The 25,194-nt window shown below is 38.3% G+C and overlaps 1 protein-coding gene across 2 annotated transcripts in view; it reads right to left on the reverse strand.

The window, feature by feature from the left end:
- Positions 1-197: 197 nt before the first annotated feature.
- Positions 198-25,194, reverse strand: part of paplna (papilin a, proteoglycan-like sulfated glycoprotein) — a 30,573-nt gene continuing 5,576 nt past the window's right edge. The window contains exons 5-29 of one of the 2 annotated variants that reach the window (XM_060879270.1): positions 23,485-23,545; positions 22,338-22,440; positions 21,863-21,993; positions 21,145-21,268; positions 20,988-21,068; positions 20,342-20,514; positions 20,096-20,219; positions 19,801-19,927; positions 19,389-19,460; positions 17,223-17,427; positions 16,565-16,744; positions 16,294-16,444; positions 15,154-15,237; positions 14,382-14,505; positions 13,176-13,260; positions 12,975-13,080; positions 12,038-12,359; positions 7,762-7,920; positions 6,558-6,685; positions 6,322-6,379; positions 6,089-6,235; positions 4,410-4,537; positions 4,216-4,324; positions 3,740-3,903; positions 198-2,990 (exon numbers count right to left, since the gene is read on the reverse strand). In XM_060879270.1, coding sequence (XP_060735253.1) covers positions 2,818-2,990; positions 3,740-3,903; positions 4,216-4,324; positions 4,410-4,537; positions 6,089-6,235; positions 6,322-6,379; positions 6,558-6,685; positions 7,762-7,920; positions 12,038-12,359; positions 12,975-13,080; positions 13,176-13,260; positions 14,382-14,505; positions 15,154-15,237; positions 16,294-16,444; positions 16,565-16,744; positions 17,223-17,427; positions 19,389-19,460; positions 19,801-19,927; positions 20,096-20,219; positions 20,342-20,514; positions 20,988-21,068; positions 21,145-21,268; positions 21,863-21,993; positions 22,338-22,440; positions 23,485-23,545 — 3,319 coding nt within the window. In that variant the 3' untranslated portion in view covers positions 198-2,817. The remainder of the gene's footprint in view (positions 2,991-3,739; positions 3,904-4,215; positions 4,325-4,409; positions 4,538-6,088; positions 6,236-6,321; positions 6,380-6,557; positions 6,686-7,761; positions 7,921-12,037; positions 12,360-12,974; positions 13,081-13,175; positions 13,261-14,381; positions 14,506-15,153; positions 15,238-16,293; positions 16,445-16,564; positions 16,745-17,222; positions 17,428-19,388; positions 19,461-19,800; positions 19,928-20,095; positions 20,220-20,341; positions 20,515-20,987; positions 21,069-21,144; positions 21,269-21,862; positions 21,994-22,337; positions 22,441-23,484; positions 23,546-25,194) is intronic. The other variant, XM_060879271.1, reaches the window with a different exon arrangement.

Consider the following 25,194-nt stretch of genomic DNA (forward strand, 5'->3'; position numbering starts at 1 on the left):
ACAGTTAGTAAAAAGCCATGTAAATGTTACAAAGTAGAGAATCACATGTAGAAAAGCCATTTCGGAAGCAGCCACACGCATAAGAGAAAAGTTATACTGACATTTGAATGTTGAAGGTACATGGCTAAGAGGCGGGACTTCCTGCATGCATCAGCTCATTGCTAGAAAAAAAAAATAGAAAGAAAGTGCAAACTTGATGATTTCAACATTTTTATTTACTCATACTTTATTAAGTCAAAAATCATTAGCTTGTGAATCATAAAGATTTTATTAGAATTCAAGACCTCTATGAAAAATATACCTCTGACTTAAGTATACTCAGATTTCTGTTCTGTCTATTGACCGCTTAACCTTCGCAGTTTTAAATAAAAACAATAATTAATAAAAAATTAAACTGTAATTCTTGTTAAATGAAGGTGGTGAACTTATTCTGGTACAAACAATACACCCCAATCATCACCACATCTAGTTTCCTGTTGTGTTTCTCAGTCGGAAATGTCAGCCTACATCTTTAGCTTCTACACTACTCGTGACACAAACATGACACATTACAGATAAAAGACTATACAGATAAATACTAATATAATAAAAGGTTATAGAGCAGTTTGTTTTGTTTGACCTGCATGAGCTTTCATACTAGAGATGAAAAAGTATTTGGCTGGAAAAAAACAAAACAATTCTGATTGCATATATCTTACACATGATAAAGGGCCACCAAACTGTCAGAAAGTAGATTCAAGGAATCAAAGAATCAAATACAGATATTGCATTTACATATTCATTTATGGCATTTGGCTATCTAGAACAAGGAATTATAGAAGACAGTTAAAATAACACAACTGTAGAACTGAGTTAAGCAGACAAAAAGTCAATATCCAACTTTACCAGAAGTTACCAGTTGAAGAGCTAAAGCACACTTATTAGGTTTTAGAAAGTGAACAAATGCTTTATGTTTACTTTTGTTTTTTACTGTGTTGGCTAAAACTGGGTTTGAAAATGTCTTTAAATCTAGAAACTCTAGAAAATAGAATATATACAAATAAAGAAAACATAGTCAAAGACTGTTTATTTCTTATGTTTAAAGTCTTTAGTAGATATAAAGTGTTTCAGATGTGAACAGAGCCCCCTAGTGGCATCAATGCTACCCGTCCACCCCACTCCACCCCACCGCACACCCCAAAAGTGAGCTCCATGCGTTTAATGATCAGAGTTAATTCCGCGAAATCCTTGAAATTACCAGTAAAAATATTCATGACATTCTAAGTATATTTTGTAGGAAAATCACTACAAAATAACTGACACAAATAAAAACTACACAAATAACCGACTGATCATAAATGTGCTAGTCTGTCAACAGCAGCTCTAATATTTCATTATGAATGTTTAAAGTTTACTGGATTATATTCTATATATAGGTTACACTCTGTATCGAGTTGTGCATGTTCTGACTGAGTGCGAGATTCTACAGGTTCTCCGATATCCTCAAAGAAAAATGTTAGAAGTAGACTTGCTAGCTACTAGCTATTTTCAAGCGGCGGTTGAAGACCTACTTATTCAGGAAACACTTCAACTAGCACTTCTTTCATTATCTTTTGCATTTAAAAAAAAAAACACACCTTTGACACTTTTTCATTGTAACTTTGAACAAATGTTTTAAACTCATGGTATCTTAAGTATGTAACTTAGTGAGCCAGCATTAATGTATTCAATGTTAGAGATTTAAGCACTTATGTACGTCGCTCTGGATAAGGGCGTCTGCCAAATGCTGTAAATGTAAATGTAAATGTAAATGTTTGTTTGACTTTAAATTCTAAACTTTGAATAGGACAAACTAAAAAAGTTCAGCATGTAACGCCAAATGAAAATGACAGAATGAAAAGCAAACAAAAAACATTTCTTTACCTTTATACTAGTTACAAATACTGTATACAAAAGTATTTGAAACATCATACAGACAGATTGGCTTGTTAAATCTGCAACAGTGACCATTTTGTTGCTTGAGCACACACAAGTAAACAATTCCAACTTTGCACTGCTGAGGTAAGTCAAACACGGCTTAAATTGCCTGCTAGTGTGTGTATGGTGCCCTGTGATGGACTGATGATATATCCACAGTGAATTCTCACTATGCTCTGTGTCCTGGGGACATTCTCCAGATCCACCTCAAGCTTGAACTGAAATGACGGTACTGTAATAGTAGTAACCTGAGACCAGAAATATCAAAAAGGTATATCATGAATTTATATATTCCTGCAAAGCTGCCTATGTGACAATGTGAAAAATAAAAAAAGAGTGGTTTCATATAAAATATATAAAACGCATTTTCATTGGAATTGTCATTGGAAACAAGACGTAATTACAGTTCTGGGTGACTGCATATGCTTAAAATATTCATGTGAACTTAAATAGAGACGATTAAAAATAATCTAGCTCTCAATGTGTCTGTGTGTTTATTATCTATTATGCAGTTTCTTAGACAAAATACTACATGGGATTCGCATGAAAGACACCATAAATTCAAAACATATAAAAGTTCAGTACATCATTTTAAATAAAAATGCATATACAATAATAATAAAAATGTTTGTCAGCCATAAGATGAATTAAAATTGCTTTTACAAAACATTAAATCTTTGCACATGCCAAATCGGTCCTCTTTACTCTTGGAGCAGAATTATTCCGTCTCTCACTGCTGATCTGGCCTCAGCTTTCTGAAAGTCTGCTTCTCTAAACAGAGAGCAGTGTAGAAATGTTCCCAGCAGTGGCATATCATTTCAGAAGAGCAGAAGAGAGACTGTTAGCTGTGGACACTCATCCCTAGCCATGTCTCCCAGGCCTGCCCTTTCCTATGGAGTAGTTGTAGCAGCTGGCACAGCAGAAGCTGGAATAGTACTTGTGTCCACACAGGCGTGCACTGACGACCAGCAGACAGTTGGCTAACTCCGGCTCGTCCACGCAGTTGGGAGACAAGCTTTGTCCAACGTCGTGATCTGCAGAAAAAAGTTCAGAGTGTTAATCAGTCAGCAAGTTCTTGCTGTTATACAAGTATGTCCCTGGTTCTAACCCGAGCTCGGGTGACATTGGTGTGGCATTTTGTATGTTCTCCCTACATCTGTGTGGGTTCACCTCCCAAAAGACAAAATTTGCCCCTTATTGGGTGTGAGGATGTGTGTGTGTATGATAACACTGACTAGGAGGAAGATGTTACAGTAAATTAACTATATAGATAATCAGCTAAAGGTGTCATAACGATGCTGGATGTTTTGCATAAATGTATTGCAGTTATCCAACACAATGTAAGGATTCACTGGTTCTCAAATCTGAGAGGTTGTAAAGCCAAAACGTCACATTCAGAAGTGGTGACTGATATCACCTATAGCTGTAGTTGTTAAAGTTATTGTTTATTTATTATAGTTATAAGTCTGATTGACTGGACACTTTAATGCTGTGTTTATATACTTTAAAAATCAGTATAAATATCAGCTTCAAAACAACCTTCAATTTTAATACATTTTGTATTTTATAACCATGTAACTAATATTTATTATAATACAGTACAATTAATAAATTATCATTTTTATTATAATAATATGACATAATACCATAAATATCAAAACATAAAACCAAGGTTTTTATTTTCTTTTTTTACTGCATTGTTTATGTATTTGAACAATTCATCGCTGTTTTCTGAGATTAGAATAAAAAATAAATTAATACACACAAACAGGAAAAGCTATACCTTTGGTTACTCGAATTTCAGCAGTGGCACTGACAGCATGTGTTCCAGCGTAGGCATTGCAGGTGTACGAGCCCTCGTCCGCAGTCTGCACATTATAGAGGGTCAGAGTGCCATCTGCTGATACCTGCACCAAATGTCCATCAGGTCTCACTGGCACGCCGTTCCTGTATGGGAAGTTAGAGAAAGTGAAAATATATATTAATAAACAATTAAATTACAAGTTTACTACAAGTGTTAAACATTTACATTGTTTTGACAGACACCCTTATCTAGAGCAATTTACGTTTATCTCATTTATACACCTAAGCTACTGAGAGTTAAGGGTCTTACTCAGGGGTTCAGCAGTGGCAGCTTCACGGTGCTGGGATTTGAACTCATGACTTTCCAAACACATTAACCACTGAGTTACGACTTCCCTTAAGCAACACACTCCTAAAGCAAATAGAAAACCTTTTATTACAAATGCATCTACAAACCTGGACCAAGCTATGTTGACATTTTCACCAGATGCTACACATGGGAGCCGAACCACGCTGCCCTGAGACACCTGCACGTTACTGGGAGCTGTGGTGATCTTCAGGTCCCCTGGAGACAGAGAGTAGAAACACAGCTGTGCCATTCACACTGTACAGAGTGTAGAGATATTAATAAATCATTTTAGATTACTAACCTGAGACTCTGAGCTGGATTTGCAGTTGCTCCAGCTGTTGACTGCTCGAGGCTGTGCAGGTATAGATGCCTGAATCGTCAGATGTGAGGTGGTTAATTACCAGGGTGCCATCTGAGTGCTGAGAGTGCCTGTAACACCAGTTGAGCATTAAACAAGAGAGTGGAAACACACACACAAAGACACACACAAAAATCTAACAACTCAGACCACCCTGTTGTTGATTTTTTTCATATAACAACACAACACCTCTTCCTGTTTAGCAGTTGCTCTAATAATAAATAGGAGTCACTATAGTCGATTGTTTATTGGTGTTTATGAAATGTACAGATCAAATGATGTAAAGAGACAGCTGGCTTGGCCTCATGACCACACTAGAGGGCAGCAGAGAGCAACCAGACGCATTAATTAGACAGACTTTGGCCACCAGAGGAAGGTAAAGAGCGCCTTCCTTCTTATAATCAGCTCCACCTGTGAATAGGTCTGTTTATGAAGACCTCTCCAATCTCCCAGTGCTTAGTCTCGAGTCAATCTCGCTATGTGTTGGTAGCTTAAATCCCAGCTGGTAACTCTTTGTCTGGCTTGGATAGCTAACTCCTTAGATCTGTGAAGCTCTCAATGTAGGTATTTAAGTATATACATACAGAAATATATTACAGTCTCAGACCATGCTGAATATTTAGAGGGCTTTTTCATGTTTTAGCTTGTTCTGCACATGAGTTCTTCCCTGTCTGTCTGGGAGGCTCACTCATTAGTGTCCACAGTAATGCGTTTTCGTTTCAAACTGCATACTTTTCGTTTTGGCCTTCCGTCCACACTGAGATGGCATTTTGTCAACGAAACAGATGCTTTTTGAGAAGAAAAAAGCGTTGCCGTGTGGCCTGCGAAAACTGAGGCATTCGGTAACGAATGATGCAGTTGTAGTATATTACCATTATATTACTAATAATATTTCATCAATATTTCGGCCTATTTGTTTTGGCACATCTCCCAGTCTGTGCTCTCGAATGCTTTTGCAACTTTATACTCCTGTGTTACTCTTAACAGCAACTCCACCTCACTGTTGATCCATTAAAAAAACTTTTTCTGTCCCTTCCTTCGACGTTGCCGCAACGTTTCAAAGAGCGGAAAGTGAATAAACGGCAGGTGTAAATTACGTCTTACATTTTACACGTGCAGTAAAGGGGCGTAAGGGATTGCAGATGTTTCAGTGTGGATGAGAAAGGTTTTGAAAATGGTAGTGTGAACGTGGAGCATTTATTGATGAAAACGCCGTTTTCAAATGAATCCGGATTAGTGTAGGTGTAGTCTCGATTAAGTTCTTGACTCTGATTGCTGGAGACCAGGGTTCAAACCCAGCACAAACAAATACCCCATTGCCTTGGACCTAGTTATAGATCCTGGGTATGTTTTATGGATAACTACCTCTTTAAAGATGAATACAAACAGTTCTCTCATCAGCAACCTAATTACACTATAAAATAACACAGAATTCCTTCCAGTTTTAATCTCCATTATAAACTTTAGACTGCTTTTTTGGTAGTTTGCAGAGGAATGTTTTCATACTGATTTAAAATGAACTTAATAAAGACAGGTTGGGGTGTAAAATCTTACGAATGCTACAGTAAAAAGAGCCACTGTTTTTTACTTTATTTTGTCCCTGTCTGTACATACACAAATACCTGAGTGTGTTGAGAGCAGCTCCGTTTTTTGTCCACTGTATGATGACTGAATTAGCAGCTGAAGCAGGGAGGATGGTGCAGTGTAGCCTTGCAATGTGACCTGCACGTGCATTTATCAGCGTTGATTCTGACCGGTCAATACTGAACCTTAGAAAAAGCACAAGCAAGCAATCAGCTGTACAATCGGTGTGTGTTTTGGTACAGATTCTAGTTATGTGTGTAATATCGAGTACCTTGCAGGGACAATTATCGAGTCTGCAGAATCTGGTCTACCTGCCCCATCTTTTGGCTCTACAACAATAAAAGAATGCTGTATGAATTCAGCAGTGCAAAACACTCTAAGAACAAGTACATACATCCTCATGGACATCATAGTACAAGGAGAAGTAAATCAATGAGTGTTAGATGTAGTCCTGAATTCAGTTCAGCATAACTTCCTTACTGTAAAAGAGCAGCATGTGGGATTTACCTGAGACAGACAGATAAATGTAACGGTGATCTCGCTCACGGTCTCGTGTAGCCACGCATAACAGCCAGCCAGAGTCCTTAATCCTTACTGGGCCCATGAAAAGCGAGCCGTTCGGCTGCTGTTTATGCCTACATGATTTAAATAAGGAACACCAACAGCAATAAAAAAAAAAAAAAAAGAGAAGACTTTTGGGTTGTCAGGTTCTGCAAAATACACTAATACATTTATTTATTGTAATGTTTTATCAGTGTGTTATTAACAGGTACTAGCTTGTTTGGCAGATGTTTCTGTCACAAATGACCTCTTTAAGAAGGCATAGTGGGTCCTAGAATGCCAAATGCTTCTAACATGCTTTTTTCCATGTGCTTTCCATGTGTTATTGTTTCGGTTTTATTCATTCTCACTTCATTATTAAGTTCATTGCACAGTGTAAATATATACAGTTTATACACTTACTCATCATTTGTTCTTGTTTCTTTGTTCTCATCTGTTACTTCTCATTTTTTATGCTTTTTTTGCCAGCCCAGTTACCTCATGTGTTTTTGTCCAGCTCCTTCTACCTCCTTTTGGTTTTATTTTTATCCTTAATTCCATCTTTCTATGTTTGAATACCGGACAGATGGAAAAAACATTTCACTGCAAGTTATACTCTGTATGTATGTGTATGTGACAAATAAAATTTGAACTGGTTTGATTTGATTTGGCCCAGCTACTCTTTTTTTATAGTATACAATTTTTGTTATATCGTTGGCATAGTCATAACCTGTTTTCCTCATATCTCTTTGTTTCGAGTCATCACATTTCTTCATTATGCTATAGCAGCTACAGCAAGCTACCTCTATCTTCCACTTTCAGTGAATTAATAAATGAACGGCTTGCCGTGTTACACAAAAACCATCATTTTCTGTGGTAGCCTAGTGTTTAAGGTGTTGGATTACTAATCAGACGATTGTGAGTTTGATTACCAGGTCCAACAATTTGCCACCTCTGGGCCCCTGAGTAAGGCCCTCAACCCTCAATTGCTCAGTTGTATAAAATGAGATAAAAATGTAAGTTTCTCTGGATGAGGGCATCTGCTAGATGTCATAAATGTAAATTCCTCTGTAATGAAGATATCCCTGTTTAAGAAAACTTGAAGGAACTGTTTTTTCTGACTATTAGAAAACATGACAAGATTTAACGAAAGAACGGATGCTGTACTAACCTGGAAGGATCCAGAAGAACACCGTCTCTTCTCCACTCGACTGTCACAGTAGAGGATGGAGGTGGGTTCACTTTGCACGGCAACACCACCCACTGGCCCACTATACCCTCCACCGTAGATGGATCCGACTTGTCTATACTCACACCCACAGCAGGCCAACTGAAGCAGAGGAGGCCAAAAGAGAAGGAAAGGAGAAGGAAAAAAACAAGGCAAGACAGAGAGATTTGACAGGAAAGACATGCAGGAAGAAAAAAGAGACAGAACAATGGAGAGAAGGGGAGAAATTTACTTTATGCTGTACGATTGGCCACCAATGCAAGCATAAAGATTAGCTTTGTCCTGGCTACAGCCACAGAAACTCAGACTTCTGTTCCAGTCTAAAGAGCAGACTTCCTTTAGACTACGCAGGACAGAGGTTACATATGCCTCAGCCAGGGCTGTCATGCATTTTATTCTTTCAGCTCACTTCTCTGTGCCCAAAATCGCAAGATAAATCCAGAGAGTATGAGTCCAGGCAGTGTAAGTTTGCCCTGTGGTACAGAAGGCTGACCATCACCAAAGTCTTGTTAATTGCACAAAGTGGCATGTTTTATGAGGCCATGCTGCCCACATGATTACAACACAGCAGCTTGAGTAGCAATTTACTACAAATGTGGCTCATTTTATGCTCTAAACCAACACAAATTCTGGGACACTTGGGTAAAATGAATGAATAACAACAAGCTCTATACTCTCTAGGTAATTTTATACTTACAGAATGGCATCAAAACTATTATACAAGAAGTTAGGATTTTATTTTTTACTATGATCTTTACATTTGGTTAATGCCATAATCGGTTTGACCATTAGATATACTACAAAAAGTGCTACAGACAATGTTTGCTTCAATAACAAGCAAAAACAAGCAGCATTAAGTTCAACACCACTGGCTGATAGCGTGATGTAACCACAATATATATAACCAAATATATATTTATAGCTGTATATAAACAACAATTCTATAGACTACCACTAATGAATTAATTGTCGTCATCATCCTCACTTTAGCCTAGTATATTTTGGCTACATTTATTTGTGTACCCAATTAATAGGTTGGCACGTAATAAACCACTGCAACACTAAAATAGTAGTATGTGATGCATCAAGTGCTGTTTTTTTTTTAAGCTGTAAAATAATGAAGTCATATTATTAAACCAATTTTGCAGTGATTAATGATATCACAACTAGAACTATTCATACAACACAGTATTGGTAACATTATTACATACAAATTTTTTATTTCAGTGCTTGACATCTTTTCTTTCATATAACATTGTATTAGTTTTTCAAATGTTTGCTGTCTCTGGTTTTACTGTTACAGTATATTATATTTGACAGCAAAGAAAAAAAAAATTAGACCTACTTTTTCTGAGGTTAAAGGCAATTTTTCTTGTTTAAAGAAAGCAGTTTAAAAGATAATAAATACTGTATATATCCGATGCTTTTCATTGAGGAAATATCTGGCAACCTTGTTAGAGTGAAGGTTTTGACTCTAAATACAGCCCTAAATGAATGCATAGAGGTACATGGGTAAAGGGACAGGGATACAAAGAATCTACAGGTAGAAGGTGAAAAAATGATGCTGAAAGAAACATAATGTGTAACTATGAGCTAAAATGAAGTCGCTAGTAGGAGTGGTAGTAATATCAAGTTGCCATGACTACTAATCTTCGAAATATAATTTCTACTGTGGTTCATGATTTATTCCACAATCTCTGACTTTTGAAGTGTGTGAGAAGATTCGTATTGCTCCACACCTAAAAAGCACACCTTTGGAGAGACACACACAGAAGCAGAAATGGTGGGGCATTACAGCAGGTTCCTTTATTAGTTGCACTGAATGACATCAGTGAAGACAGGCCGTTGAAGACACCACACTTACATGGTGTTGTAAAAGACAGAAGAAGATGGAAAATGGAGAATTAAAAAGAACTGAACTACCAGGCTGACACTAAAACTCTAAACATAAACTGAAGTGCAAATTGGAGAAATAGGCAAAATTGTACAGCAGGTGAAATGTACCAGTCCCAGAAAGCTCAGCAATGTCCAACAGGGCCACAGCGAGAATAGTCTTCTGTGCAACTTGTGTGTGTAGCACCAGAGGAGGACATTGTCTTGATTTATGACCCTGATTAATATGTGTACAAATGTAAGCAAATTTAAGCCATCCTTTACATGATGTATGTGTACATGTATGTATGTATGTGTAATATGTATATTAATTCACTATACAACTATGAAGGTGTTTATTTTTAATCTAAGCTTTGATTGCAATATAAATGCAGAATGATGTACAAGAAAAAATGATGTTGGCACATGTGGGAAATCTTTTTTGTGAGCACTGATGCAGAAAATATGTGATATTCAATCAAATCTGCTCCTATATCTCTGTAACGGCTTTAACATTTTTAATCCATAGATGATTAGATTTCATGTGATGTTTTAGTGATAATAATGACCAAAATATTTTATGCATCGATTTGCTTACACATGAACCTCATCAGTCATCATTGTTTACTCTTACTATTATTTTTTTAAATCAATGATGTTTTAATAGCCAGATTCACAATTAATAGCCACAGCTTAGTTGTTCGTTACTGATTGTGATGGTTAACACATTCATATTTTGTTCAATATATTTCTATTAACTGGGGTGAAAGAAATACTGTATCACCTCAAAATGAATTCAATTAAAAATATCATTTTAAAAAAGGAACAAGATTTCATTTAAAGTCTTACGTGAAAATGTTTTAGCCATCTGGCTATAATGTAAGCAGAATTTTGGTCTAAAATGGGCTGGAAAATGCTTCTCTGCAAGCAACAATCCAGCACTGTGAGCAATTGATTTACACCCCACCAAGTTATTAATATTCTTGTGTTACACTACTAATTTTGCATGATGAGTGTGACCATGTTCAGCGCTACCAGAGTGAGTACATCCTGCGTCTGTGTGTAAATCTGCATGTGTTTATGAAAAGGGGCCAGATTCTAGATGTGTTAAAGGGGCTTTTTACACCTGGTCACTTCATGCATTTTCTGTGATCGGACAGCTATCTGATTTGTTAAAACTGTTCCATTTACATTGGGCCACGTAAATGCGTCTTGGCGAATCGGATATCAATCCGATCTTTCTACTCCCGCCCAAAATGCAAATACACTCACCGGCCACTTTATTAGGTACAGCTTACTAGTACCGGTGTGGTCTTCTGCTGCTGTAGCCCATCCGCCTCAAGTTTCGACGTGTTGTGTGTTCAGAGATGCTCTTCTGCATACCTCAGTTGTAACGAGTGGTTATTTGAGTTGCTGTTGCCTTTCTATCAGTTCAAACCAGTCTGACCATTCTTCTCTGACCATTCTCTGTAAACCCTAGAGATGGTTGTGCGTGAAAATCCCAGTAGATCAGCAGTTTCTGAAATACTCAGACCAGCCCGTCTGGCACCAACAACCATGCCACGTTCAAAGTCACTTAAATCACCTTTCTTCCCCATTCTGACGCTCGGTTTGAACTGCAGCAGATCGTCTTGACCATGTCTACATGCCTAAATGCATTGAGTTGCTGCCATGTGATTGGCTGATTAGAAATTTGCGTTAATGAGCAGTTGGACAGGTGTACCTAATAAAGTTGCCGGTTTAAAATGTATATTTTACCTCATTTCCGGGATTATTGAAATGGAACACGCTTTGGTGTATGCAGTTTTCAGAATGCAATCAAAAAGAAGACGAAAAAACTTGTTACGACGGTTATGCTACAAAAAACAGCATTTACTGTTTGCTGCATTTTCGCTGGTGGCAGAAGTGCATTTTAAGACCCAACGAGACACCTGGGTGAAAGTACTGACGTACTTCCATTTGGGAGGAGTTTAGCGCTGACGTATGTGGCTTGAATAAATACATTCATTTACACCTGTCCAGTTTCATCTGAAATGCGTCCCAGACCACCTCCTGAAGTGGTTTGAACGATTTGATTTATATCCGTCTCAAAAACGTTTCGGAGGGCATTTAGACCTGATCTTTTTATGATCAGATAGCTATCTGATCACAGAAAACGCATGAAGTGGCCAGGTGTAAAAAGCCTAAAAGTGTCTATGCTGTGTTTGAGTGAGCATGTGTGAGCTTGTGTGTGTGTGTGTATGTGTGTGTGTGATCATCTCTGAGAGAAAAGAGCAGTGTCAGGCTCCTCAGGTTGGTACAGAGGGCGCTGTGTGCAGCCAGAACTGCTCCTGCACAGCACTCTTACCTGTTATTAGGGCTGCTAGCCTGCACATCTCTTGGCGCTGGCCTGCGCCCCGCCGATTGAAACCAGTGGCGATGGGATTGCTGAGATGTGCTAGCACCTGGCCAGATTTGGCTCCAATCGGTGCTGTGTGATGTGGAGACGGTCCTCTGGTTCTGGCAGGTCTGCTGGCAGTCCTCCATAGTGGCGAAGTTGTTGCTGTTGCCAGGGCAGCCGCCGTACCAGAAGTGTACGCAGCGGGACGAGGCAGGGTCGTAGTAATATCGAGCAGTCCACTCATCACACAACCCAGCCGTGTGGGGCAGATCACATGGAGCACGCTGAGCTGGTGAAACAGCAACACATAACATACAGATAAATATTCTCTCTTATCATCGCATTGTTTCTATATTATTTGTATGTTTAGCATTCATGTTTTAGAAAAAAAGTGCTTAGACTGTCAAATTAATTGCGATCTTAATATTTTAATTTTTAAACACACCACACTTTACTGTTAATACAAGTAACTCACCTGTGTTCATTTAAGAGTTACATTCGATTACTGCTGCTTCTTTCTTTAATTTTCTATTCATTCTTTTTTTAACTTGGTTCTTAAATTTAGTTCATTTATACGCACAGTCTAGTCACTGTATTATAATTATGAATGTGACTAACAAAAATCTTGAATTTTGAATGTTAAAAAATCATGATGAATATTTTGCCTAATATTGAGCACTATTAAAATATACATTAGGGATGTACAACAATGACATATGCCAATCTATTGTGTGCTCCAAATATCCGTAACTGTATAGAACTGTAGAAAGGTATTTATTTATTAATTCATTTCAATTTATTAATTATTTTTTAATTCATAAAATTTATTTTGCCTGAAGACTTCAGTCATCTGTTTGCTACAGATTTGTTGTTCATATTATGAAGCACTATATTTGTAACTTACCCCTGCCAGGTGGAACAGGGCATCCTTCTCCATTAGTACCACGAGCTGTAGTCACTCCATCAAAACAGCAGCCATATGTGGACCTGCTGCACACCTTATGCTCCGACTGTCAGAGGAGACAGAAAGAGACAAGAGATTCAGGGAGAAAAGCTAGAGATAATGTTCATACTGCATAATACATAAAAACCAGGAGATACTCACAGCTGGGACAGAGAGGTCATATTCTGGGCAGCCCTCCTTATTGGGTCCATGTGCCTGAGTCACACTGTCCTGACAACAGCCATACCTAACAGATGTGATCAATACACAGGGCAGGGAGTTGTCACAAAACAGGCATGCATAACAGCTACATTAACATGAAAAACTTTGAAATTACGTTCAATAAAAATGGACCAATACAAACACAGGAAACATCTGCTTGGTTCTGGTTCATTACTGAATATGCAAAAATTATATAGTGTAAATTATAAACTGCATTGTCTTTATATTTAATAAAAATGTTTTTTTATATTTCTATATATATAGTATACGCATTTTTTTTTTTTTTTAAATATTATTTACAAATATTTTTATTAATATACTAGTAAAAATTACATTCGTTTTTGAAATAAGATATAAGATTGAGCAAAACTCCAATAGCAACTAATGTCTTTAAAATAAAATGGCTATGCTTACAGCTTGTTTCAGACCAGATAAAGAAACATGGCGCAAAAGTGTTTTTTCCTTTTTAAATAGCATAGAAGGCTTTATTTTGTCACATATACATTACAGCACAGTGAAATTCTTTCTTTACATATGCCAACTTTGGAGGATGGGGTCAGAGCACAGGGTCAGCCACGATACAGCACCACTGGAGCAGAGAGGATTAAGGGCCTTGCTCAAGGGCCCAACAGTGGCAGCTTGGCAGTGCAGGGGCTCGAACCTCGATCCTCCAATCAACAACTACCGATTTTTAGTTTATCTTCAGCATTCAAGTCACATGTTCAGCAGTAGAAGCAATGCATAGCTTACAATCAAAGGGGGTTATAAATCTTCATGCACATGATGAGGTGACTCAGAGCCAAATTGCATTTGTAGAAATTGTGCACCTTGGAATACGATGTTAATAATATGAGCTATTTCTGCACTGCTGAAGAACTGGAAAGGTTTGTGGCACAAACTGTTCATTACAAATTCTTTATGCTTCATGTGTCATACCTTAGGCTTAACGCAAAAGAAAAATATTCTAATAACATGTGTAATTTCAATTTAACTCCGGTGTCTTTCTGTAAATAATGTCAGACTGCATTTCCATTCAAGTGTGCAGACTGTGATATAATTTGATTCTGGCTGGCTATTTTGTCCAACACTATTTTAAATCGCTTCTTTTTTTATAACTGAATAAAATAAATTTGCACATTTGAGTACCTGGTGTGGATACAGGATGATGTTTGGGAACAGCCCTGACCATGAGGTCCACTGGCTGGAGTCACACCATCATGGCAACATCCAAACGCAGTCTGATGGCAGTAAGGAACGTCCCGCTGGAGAACTGAGTGAGACAAGGTGAGGGAAACAGAGTGAAAGGTAAACTACTGAGAAAGAAACAGCAAGTTTGTTGTATGATAATATTGAAAACAAAAGCAAAAGGAGACATTAATGCATTGTGAAATAGAGAGAAAAGCCTAAAGAGAAATTGCTGGATATTTCATTGGGATAAGTACAAATTGAAACTGAAAGAGAAAGAGAAATAGTCATAAAGAGAATGGCCTGAGCACAAAAACAGACAGAACAAAAGACTGAGATGAGACAGATGTGCATGCAGACACATGTAGGCACATGATAATTTGATTATACTGTAGTAAGCTGAAGCCTCCTCATTTCGAGAGCACCGGTACACAAAACAGCAATCCCAGAAGCTACTAAAACATGACGACATCCGAGAGGCCGTCACAGGACTCGCACAGGCAACACTGAGAGCGAAAAGGCCACAGTCGATTACCTCGCAACTATTTTAATCACACAGTAAGATCCCTGAAAAACATGCCAATCAAGGCCAGTTCATTAGTGCAGGAACAGAGGAGTGATGTAGTGCACTGCTGGGAAAAACAGGAGAAGGGAGAGATGTGAAGCCAAAAGGGAGCAGAGGAGCTGAGGTGTAAGAAGAAAATCACAGCTGGATAAAAGATGAGGGAGAGACCTGTGGTGGTTTCCTCAGGATTGTAGGGGTAGAAACCAAAAATAGTGTTGTCGTAGCCTCGTGTGTCTTGCATGCTGGGCACCACTGTTTAATATGAGCAGAAAAAAAAAATCAAAATGCATATAAACCATTTCTGTTACACTGGTGGTTACTTATGCTTTTCACTGCATATAATTACGTACTGATGCTAAAACACTGATTTATCAAAGATAAATTGTGTCCACCAGAGAGGAAAAATAAAACCAGATTCAAAGAGGAAAACTGGTCTAGGATAAGGTCATGACGGCCTACAAGTCTGGTTCAAATTGAAACAGGAAACTGTTAGATACTGTAAATAAAATTGATGGACTTTCCCCAGTTTGTGCGTGTGTGCGTGTGTGTTTGTGTGTGTGAGTGTATGTGTGTGTGTGTGAGAGAGAGCAAGAGAGACTGAGAGACAGAGACAGAGCGAGAGAGACAGAGTGAGAGAGAGAGAGAGAGAGAGAGACAGAGACAGAGAGAGAGAGAGAGAGAGAGAGAGAGAGAGAGAGAGAGCACAAGATTATAAGAAAGAGAGCTCAAATTTCTTTCAGAACTCGAAGGAAATTAGACAACCCTCAAAAGTGCTCCCAGGTGTTCTCACTGCCTATAGACAGGGTGGTGGGAAGAAAGAAAAATGACCCATACATTTTATCAATTTATGATCATTTTTATACTTACACCAGCCTCTACCTTTTCTCTTTGGTTTCGTTTTCAATTTTTCATTCAATTTTTTTTTATTTCAAATAAAAATGTGAGAAAGCATCAGTCCTGAAGACCTTCTTAAGTTGCATGAACTGGACAGGATAATATTGGATCAGTAGTAAAGTGAAGTGAATGGAATAAACCTGTTAAACAGTATTGTTGTGTCAGATCATATACTATATATTGAGACATTTTCCATATTGTCTTGGGAGATTCACACCCCCAGTGCCTACAGGAAAAATGTGTGTTCGATTCTGGTGATGTGAGCGTGCATGTAAAAGAGAACAGTACAGTATGTATAGGACTCTGGTGCTTTAAACCATCAAGCTAATTAATGGGAGTGATAAAATCCTATGTTCTGAATGTGCATGTGCATGTGTGTGTGTGTGTGTGTGTGTGTGTGTGGTAGGCATGTACCCTGAGGGCTGTAGCAGGGCTGGGTGTTGCAGTTCTCCACAGTAGAGGGTTTGGGAAAGGTGTTACAATGCTCCACCCCGTAAATGTTTCTCTGTGAGTCTGAACAGATTACCTGCCGCTCCCGAAGCCCCGAGCTACAGCTCTTAGAACACTAATAGAAAGAGAAAAAGAGCACATATAAATTCTGAGCTGAAAAGTGTATATAAACAAACATCATATATACAAACAACAATTGCTTGAAATTTAAATGCTACAATTCAGAACATCTCACCAGCCCCCAGTCACCAACATGCCAGCCAATCCGGGTTATGCAGACAGGCATCTCACAGGTCTGTGTGCTTGGTGGCTTGGGAAGACTGGCACACATATAATCTGCAACACGATTTCCTCCTGCTGAACCCACACACATCACCTCTCTTGTCTGCTCTCCAGAGCCACATGTCACAGAGCACTGCATGGACACAGTTAACGCACATAACTATACATATGCACTGTCCATAAATGAGGCTTCTGATCTCCTGAATACTGTTTTGATTTTTCTGGGCCATAATTGAGCTCCTCCCAAGCAGTTACAGAGCTGTTTTGCTCTTTTTATGATATCTGTGTTTGCTTGAGGTTGCTGACTTCTAAAATTGAGATAAAAAGTTTTAGTTATCAACACACTGAATAGCAGGAAATCACCACCTGACCCTGTCGACACACCAGTCAGGAAATAGCTCCAAAACAAGGACACTATTATAGCTGAGATGTAGAATGTACATAGTGGCACACTAAGAACCAGAATTCAGAATCTCAGGCCTCGTGTACATCTTATTGTCATATCAGATTTTTTTATATATACTATAAGATTATTTAGCTAAATACAGATTTACATTTAGTGAAAACTGGCCATGTAAAACAAGCATTTACCTGATAACACACATGCTTACCTGGCTCCATGAAGACACGCTGTACTGTGCACAATGCTGCATGTTGCAGGTTTGCTGGCTGACGGGTTTGGGAGTGTAAGCCTCACACAAAGAGTCTTCTACCGGCCGTCTTCCAGACACATCGTGAGACACACACTCTACTTGGCGTACCTGAGTGCCCCCACCGCACGTCACAGAGCACCGAGTCCATTCATTGACCTTCCAACTGTGACACACACACACCAAAATCCAATCTCCAATCAGCACAAGGATTAGTGTTAGATGATGATAATGAGTATAATATGAACTGTGCCCAAAGCTTAGCTAACACATGCACATACCGCAGATCTAACCCAAAGCAGCACCGTGCATGGCACAGAACGCTGGACCATCGTCAGGAGCTGATTAGTTTAAACAGCTCAAAAAAGTCTGGTAATTTAATAGGTACAGAAAACATACAATATAAAATAACACAGGATAAAAATGGCTACACGTCCTAGTTTATGTAATTCAACACTTTCTCTGGCAGCCATCTTATGAGCTCAATAAGGAAAACAAATAATTAAAATTTCAAGTCAATAAACTATTATTATTCTGTCGATAAACAGAAACATAATTTTCCACACAAGACTAGGAATGACAAAGTTCCAGGCTGTGCCATTGCTCAAATTAAGAGATGCTTATCGTTTATTTCCTAGCAAGTATGTTTTGCTTCTTACACAACTGTATTTTATACCCTTTCCATCAAAAGGCACACCAAAGCCTTCAAACAAATATTACAGAGCCCCTGCGGTAATAAGGTAGATATTTTTAATAAGGCATGTCCATGAATTAATATTAGAGTGAGGCAATATATTGATCTCATGGTAACAAATTACAGAATGGCAACAAACTGAATAACTTGTGTTCTTAATATTTTGTAGAAGCATCATACATGCATTAAAATGTGGCATCTGAGTTATATTGTGTCAAAAAAGAGAGGGTATTAAAGTGTAAAGGAATGTAAACATGTCAATAATATATTATATAATGTGCAACAGAATGTAAACATTCTGAGTAATGAAATATTCTGAGGTAACGACTTGGTAATTCAAGTCTAAAAATTTAGTTGATGGAGATAATAACAACTTGTGTATATGTAATATGTATGTAAAATATCAAATTAATAAGTAAGTGAGTAGAAATAACAACATAGAACTTCAACATTTTTGTGGTTTAGTAACAATGTGGATCTTGACTTGTGACCTCTATATAGTAATTCATGACAATACCTTATTAAAAAACAAACACCTTGGTAGATCTGAAGGCTTCAGATCTAAATGCAGAGAAATCTCAACACATAAAATACACCCAGGATATCTGCACCTAAAGCCCCACTATCACCACTTCTGCTACCTTAGGTGGTTTGCCTATAGCACACAGACAGCAACCCAGCTCAGAGCTCCAGGGCTGGTGTTCATAAGTTACGCACAGGTCAATGATATGGCTCATAATAAGGAGATTACATAAGCATCCAGTGAGGAGAAACAGCCCTCGTGTTCGTCCTCACTCGGGAAAGCATACCACAGTGAGTAGGAGTAGGTGAATACAGCAAAGCTCTGAGCTGGACAGTTGCCCCAGGCCTTGGTTCATCTCCACATGTGGAAGAACAGGCACTTGAAAGACTTATCTACTAATTCTCCAATGTTGTATTGATTGAAGCTATCAATACAGCCAGAGCTCAAACACATGTCACTGGTGTAACTAACCAGACAGCAAACCTATGAACTGATTACATCAGTGTCTTCAGGAACTATGTCATGGCTTCAAGAAAGTTTATGAGTTCTTGGGAAGATTTGGACATGGCATGGAGGGGTTTCAGTGTGTCGAATGTACAAAGGAGTGGTCCAGGCTTAACCCCAAACTCATCAAAATTCTTCTAAGAATCTCTGTAAGTACTAAGAAAGATTACGAGTCCTTGAAAACCTGGCATCTTGGCTTCGAAACACAGCATGAATGTGGCTTCATATGTGTGGCTAATGGAGTGGTTTACTGCCCTGAACATTTGAGATCTCTAAACTTCAAACTAGAGAAGAACTCTTATGCTCCAAATGTGAAATCTTATGATTTTTTAGGAATCTTAGTTAGACATCAGTCAGTGTTTGAGATCACATCCTGCTTCTGTCAGGCTTCCTCATGCTGGGTTACCTGTAGACCTGAACATAGACATGTCTTGCTTCCTTGGGAGTCCATATTTGTGGTGGGTACACATACGCCATCCTTACAGAACAGGAGGAGTGTTTTTAGTAGATCCTCACAAACTACACTGTCCCACACAGTAACTTGCATAAATACTCACCCCTTTGAACATACCCACATTTTATAGTGTTAAACACCTGGAACTGAAATGTATTAATTGGAGTAATATCATGAATCTATACAATATGTCCACTATATAATAAAGTGGGGAAACCAATATAGGTTGTATAATTACAAATAAAAAATATAACAGCTGTGATTTACCCAGATTGGTGTGAAACCACTAAATTAGTTCTGGTGCCATTATTTCTCATCAAAAGTCACATAATTAGTTCTACTCACTGATGGGAAAATTGCCTACCTGCGGGTTAGGGGGCACTGTTGCTCGTTGCATGTGCGGTTATTGAGAGGGCGAGGCAGAGATGCACATAAATAGTCAGGGTAGGCTTCGTTATCAAAAGTGCAGAAGACCAGACGGGACTGGTAACCTGAACAGATGCGTGATATATACAGTAATTCAGTTGATATGTATTATATGTAGTAATAATGAATCACAGCTCTTATCGTATCTTAACATTTTTGTAATCGAAAAAGAATTTGACTCTGAAACATATGCTCAAATGGTTTTGAAATCTTCTTGCTCAAGTAACACTAACCAGAGCCACATTCCTTGCTGCAGGCAGACCAAGAACCATAGCTCCAGTAGTGGCCTTCTCTAGGGCGGCTGTTGGGCAGGTAATAATCATACTCGATTCCCTGGTTGGGTTCCTGAGTTATCAGCTGATTGAAGACAAAGAAGGTTCAACAACTCACCCAAAGCCATGCTTTGGAAGGTTTTCGGATTCAATTACTTGTGATCTATGCATTACTCTGTGCTTTCCTTTTTCAACAGAAGATCTCACCTCGATCACCAAAGGCTCAGTGGTCGGTCCACGTCCGGTGATGGTCTCAGGGGACATTTCCCCCTCTGTTCCTCTTTGGTAGTACAGCATAGTGCCTGCGATGGGGGTACTCCGGGAGAATTCGATCACCCAGTGCCCATTAAGGTAGTACTCACCACGGAGGTTCTTAATGGCTGTAAGTGTTCACAATGAGTAAAGAAAACTTATCAACACCAACATTACTACCACTACCATTAGGGTAGTACAACCTTTGAAATAGGGGGTTCACAAGTGTTTTTCGGATAATGGTTCTAGCTATCAAAAGGCGTTAAACTTTCCTGAAGAGTGCTGGACTTAAGCTTTTATCACTACTAATAATTTAATTCAATTCATTTTTATCTGTATAAGGCTTTTAAACATGGACATTGTCAAAAAGCAGCTTCAAAGACATAAAAAAATTAGGATCTCATTTTTAAATTTATAAATGTATTAATTTATTAGTATTACTGCAAGTACTCTCACGATTGCTAGTACAGTTGAATTTATTACTACTAGGACTGCTACTACAGAATCTCTTAAATCTGTATACAGTATGCAGTAGGGATGCCATCCACTTGAGGGTTAAGGGTTATTGCCATAACGCAGCTAAATTCAAACACATACTTACCCAAGTAGTTACGAGTTGGTACACGCTCAGTGATACGGATGCTAGTAGCACCAACAGGAATGATAAACATTTGATTGTAACCTAACAGACAGAAAGAAATATAGTTAATACCTTTATCTCTACAGATCTCTAGTGATTAGAGATGTGTGTGTATTACCTTTGGGTAGATCCCTCATGGAGAAGGAGTTCCTAATGAGGTGGCAGGACTGACCGTTCCCTCCACACTGCAGGCATGCATCCTCCTGCTGCCCAGAGTCCAGCATGCTGTCACAGCCTAAACGCTGAGGGCACCGTGAGAATGAAGTAAAGTCTAGTGAACTTCAGGAACTTGTGTTTGTGGGTAAATGAATGAAAAGACATGGAGTTGGTGTCGAAATGTATTTTCAGACACTCTGTAGGACCCCAAAATGCTTCTGCAAAGAACTGTGACTGTAAAAACTGTAACTCTCTAAACGTCTTGCTCACTGTGTGTAAGGGCAAAAACACCTCTTCCAGGCAGGTTGATAACTGTGCTCTAAACTTCTTAATTACTGCCCTAACAGCAGATGTAGGCAATTTCAGGCATGCATATTTGTATAGGAATTGCCTGCTTTTAAACAGTCAACACAATTTTGTGCAACACTTGTTGTTGCAACAACATTTTGTGCAACAATTGTGAGTTACATTATGGAAAGGGATTATTTTCATACTTAATTAAACATATTTACTTGCATTGAAGATTTCTAACCTATTCCTCAGTGTGAGATTAAAGATATTTAAGAACAAAAACATTTCTTCATAACCTGTTTAATCCATCTTTAACAAGCATGCCAATAATGACTTCAGTGACTTCTGAATAAAACACAACGGGTAAGTATTGGGTCATCTATCCTCACCCTACACACTCCTTCCACACAGATATCACTCCTGCCCGGGTGACAGGGTGTGCCGTCCACCACCGAGCTCTTGTGACGGAAATAGAAGTTCTCTCCTTTGGGGATGCAGTTCAGCTCACACTGGTTCTCCGCTGAACACGTCAGACAAAAATGAAAATACAAGAGCAGACACAAGAGAAACTTGCTGATATTCATGTTTGGAAAAAAGTATAGGGACAAACAAGGGGCTGTCACATCAATTTTATATTCTAACAAAGAAAAACAAAATCCCACAGCATTTAATGTCTTTTGGCTCTTGAGACGTGAAAATGTTCTCAGCAGGTTTACATTTCTGGAGATGGATATAAACAAAACCCAAAGTTCCTGTAAGCGTAAAAGTACTTTGAGAGACTATTAGAGATACTCGTTCAGAGAACCTCAATGCTCAGTATATACAGTGAAGCCTTGACCACCAAAAGTCACATACTGTACACACCTCCATAGTAAGGTAACCATTTGTAGAATTTTCCATGAAAATCAGTGCCGTCAAACTGAGAGCACTGCTCCTCTCTGAAATCTCTGGAAGCCTCAGGGCAGTCCTACCAAGAAACATAAGGCATGCCCAGAAATAAAACAGGAAGTGTAAAAAAAGAAAAATAGGAAAGTAACCATTAAAATTTATAGAGGTCTAGATACAGTGTTGAAAAGATGAACTCTCACTGATGAAGAGTCAGGGGAAATCTGAAGCAGGCAGAGACATGTCTGAATGTACAAGACATGCAGTAGGGACCAAATGACTAAGTCCACTTTACTTGAATTTCAGAATTTTGTTTTTTTGTATGTCTACTTTTGTTATAACGATGCCATTTGAATTTTGATGATTCATGTTAGAATCATCTGAGAATCCTGAGGCATCTAGAGATTTACCAGCTCCAGTCAGACTCTGCGATACTAAAGAGGAGATGCCAACTCCATGTGATCTTTTGCATCAATACAACATCTGTTTGACTGTATATTTATAATCACACCCTCCAGTCTCCCCCATATGAGGATGGGTTTCCCTTTGAGTCTGTTTCCTCTCAAGGTTTCTTCCTTTACCGTCTAAGGGAGTTTTTCCTTGCCACTGCTGCCTGAGTCACCTCAGACTTGCTCATTGGGGATAAATACAAACACATAGGGATCTCTAATATTAATCTTGAATTTTGTATTCTATTAATCTTTATATTATTCTTTATATTAACCTTTTGTTATATGTTTATGTTCTGTAAATCTGCTTTGAGACGATGTCAATTGTAAAAAGCGCTATACAAATAAACTTGAATAGAATTGAATTGAATTGAATGTTACATCAAATCCACTGAGTTTCAGCTGATCATGTGCTTTAATGGAATGGACAAGACCCAAGAAAAAAGGTTAACATGGACAGTATCACAAATTTCTTTACATTTAAATAGGAAACTTGAAATCGTACAGAATTTTAAAAATTCAAAATCTTGCACATTTACTTGATTTGTTTTCTGTTTATTTCCAATTATAAGTGAAAGAAAATCCCAGATTTTTAATCTGGTCTCAGACTTTTGGACATCAGTGTATGTACACATGGGTCAGAAGGGTTCAAGGGAAATATGTAAGGAATATTGTACCTGAATATTGCATGTGCGATAGGATTTATCTGGTCCCACACAACTGCGACCTCCATCAGTCCTGAATGCAGAAACGTTTCCAGATAAAGCAAAAAAGTTTACAGTACAGAATAAACTCTGAATAAGTGACAAATGAACAAGAATGATTGACTGGTTACTGTTATATACAGTCACCTGTACATGCTAGTGCAACTTCATTAGAGGATTCAGAGGCTTGCATATGTAATCACTCCCCCTGTTTGTTTTTTATAAATGTTTCATTCTGTAAATGGATTTATATTGAGAGAGGGGGTCAATATACCTACAAATCAAAAATGAGAACTTAATAACTGCTTAAATATTCATTCCCGTTTTCAAGGTTTTTGCAGAAGTAATGTTATAGACCATGTAAAATAAATTTCATAGACCTGGACTGTGCGTATGTGCCACTGTATACACATCTAAGCTGTGTGCTCTCTCTAAACAGGTTAGATTATGTTTCGTAATGACTGGTAGGGTGTGGTGTCAGATACAGGAGACATGCAAATACACACAAAAGGATATCTGTAGCAAGAGGAGAAACCTGGCCTCTAGGATATAACTTTCTTCATACAGGTGGCTGAAATAAAATTGTGTGTGCTTGTCTTAGTTATCTGATTATAATGCATTATAAACTCAATGAGAGCTCAACAACACATGATACTAAACAACACACTGTTATTAATGTGTAGTCATTCTTATTAATGTGTAGCCCCTAGGAGTCCATGAAGCAGAACCGGGTGGTCTGGAAATCACTACACAGCATTATCAAGGTTATTACAGCTATTTCTGTGTATTGTTAGCATTAATTAAAATCAAAGAAACTTCACTAAACTGGCAATTTTATCAAAACCATGTTCTCTACGTGTGTGTGTGGGGGGGGGTAAAGTGGAGTAACTGAATTCCCACTATAGGTTTTGAAATCCCTCTTTTCGTGAATCTTATTTCGAAACATATGTATGTGCAGATTGCACAATGCTTCAGTTTTTGACATCTAATCTTTGAAAACACACACACACACATGTATTACTGAGCCTAAATCCTAACAGGTATTACTTGATCAGTTAGATCAAATCCCAACTGCTAACAATTTTGTAACAGGAAACCAGTTTTACCACAAACATGGCAACGCAACTAGATTCAGGTTTGATGTAGCTTTAAGGTTCATGTCACCATTAATCCTAAAAAGGCAATAACAAATATTTCACAAAGTTTCGGGAAGACAACTTACTGTAATATACACAACTGGAGAGAGGAGGGGAGAGCTGGATTGACAGACAAGACGACTCCTTAAAAGCACTGTGCTCATCATCAGATGCAAGAGAGGACATGCAAGCTAGATTCCAAACCGGGCTAGATTTATGGGCACAACGCTATGCTGAACCAGCCGTCTCGCACAATCCTACCGCTTTATAATCGCAACATTATAGATTGCAACCGTGCCAATATAATCAATAACAAACTGTAAACGTTAATCTGACTTTAATCTTAGTTCTCAGTTAAACATCTAAAAACCAGATGAGGTTAATGTAATGTCAATGTAATATGCCTAAACTTAATGTCGTCTTTAAATAAACTTGCATTGTTGTTTCTTTCCAAATTTAGGCATTAGGCATTATTACGTAAAACGCCTGCCTTTACTGCCTTTCTCCGGTTTCAACAGCAGAATAGAGCTCCCGGATCCAGACAAGG

This window comes from Tachysurus vachellii, chromosome 10 (assembly GCF_030014155.1).
Source record: "Tachysurus vachellii isolate PV-2020 chromosome 10, HZAU_Pvac_v1, whole genome shotgun sequence".
Taxonomy (NCBI): Eukaryota; Metazoa; Chordata; class Actinopteri; order Siluriformes; family Bagridae; genus Tachysurus; species Tachysurus vachellii.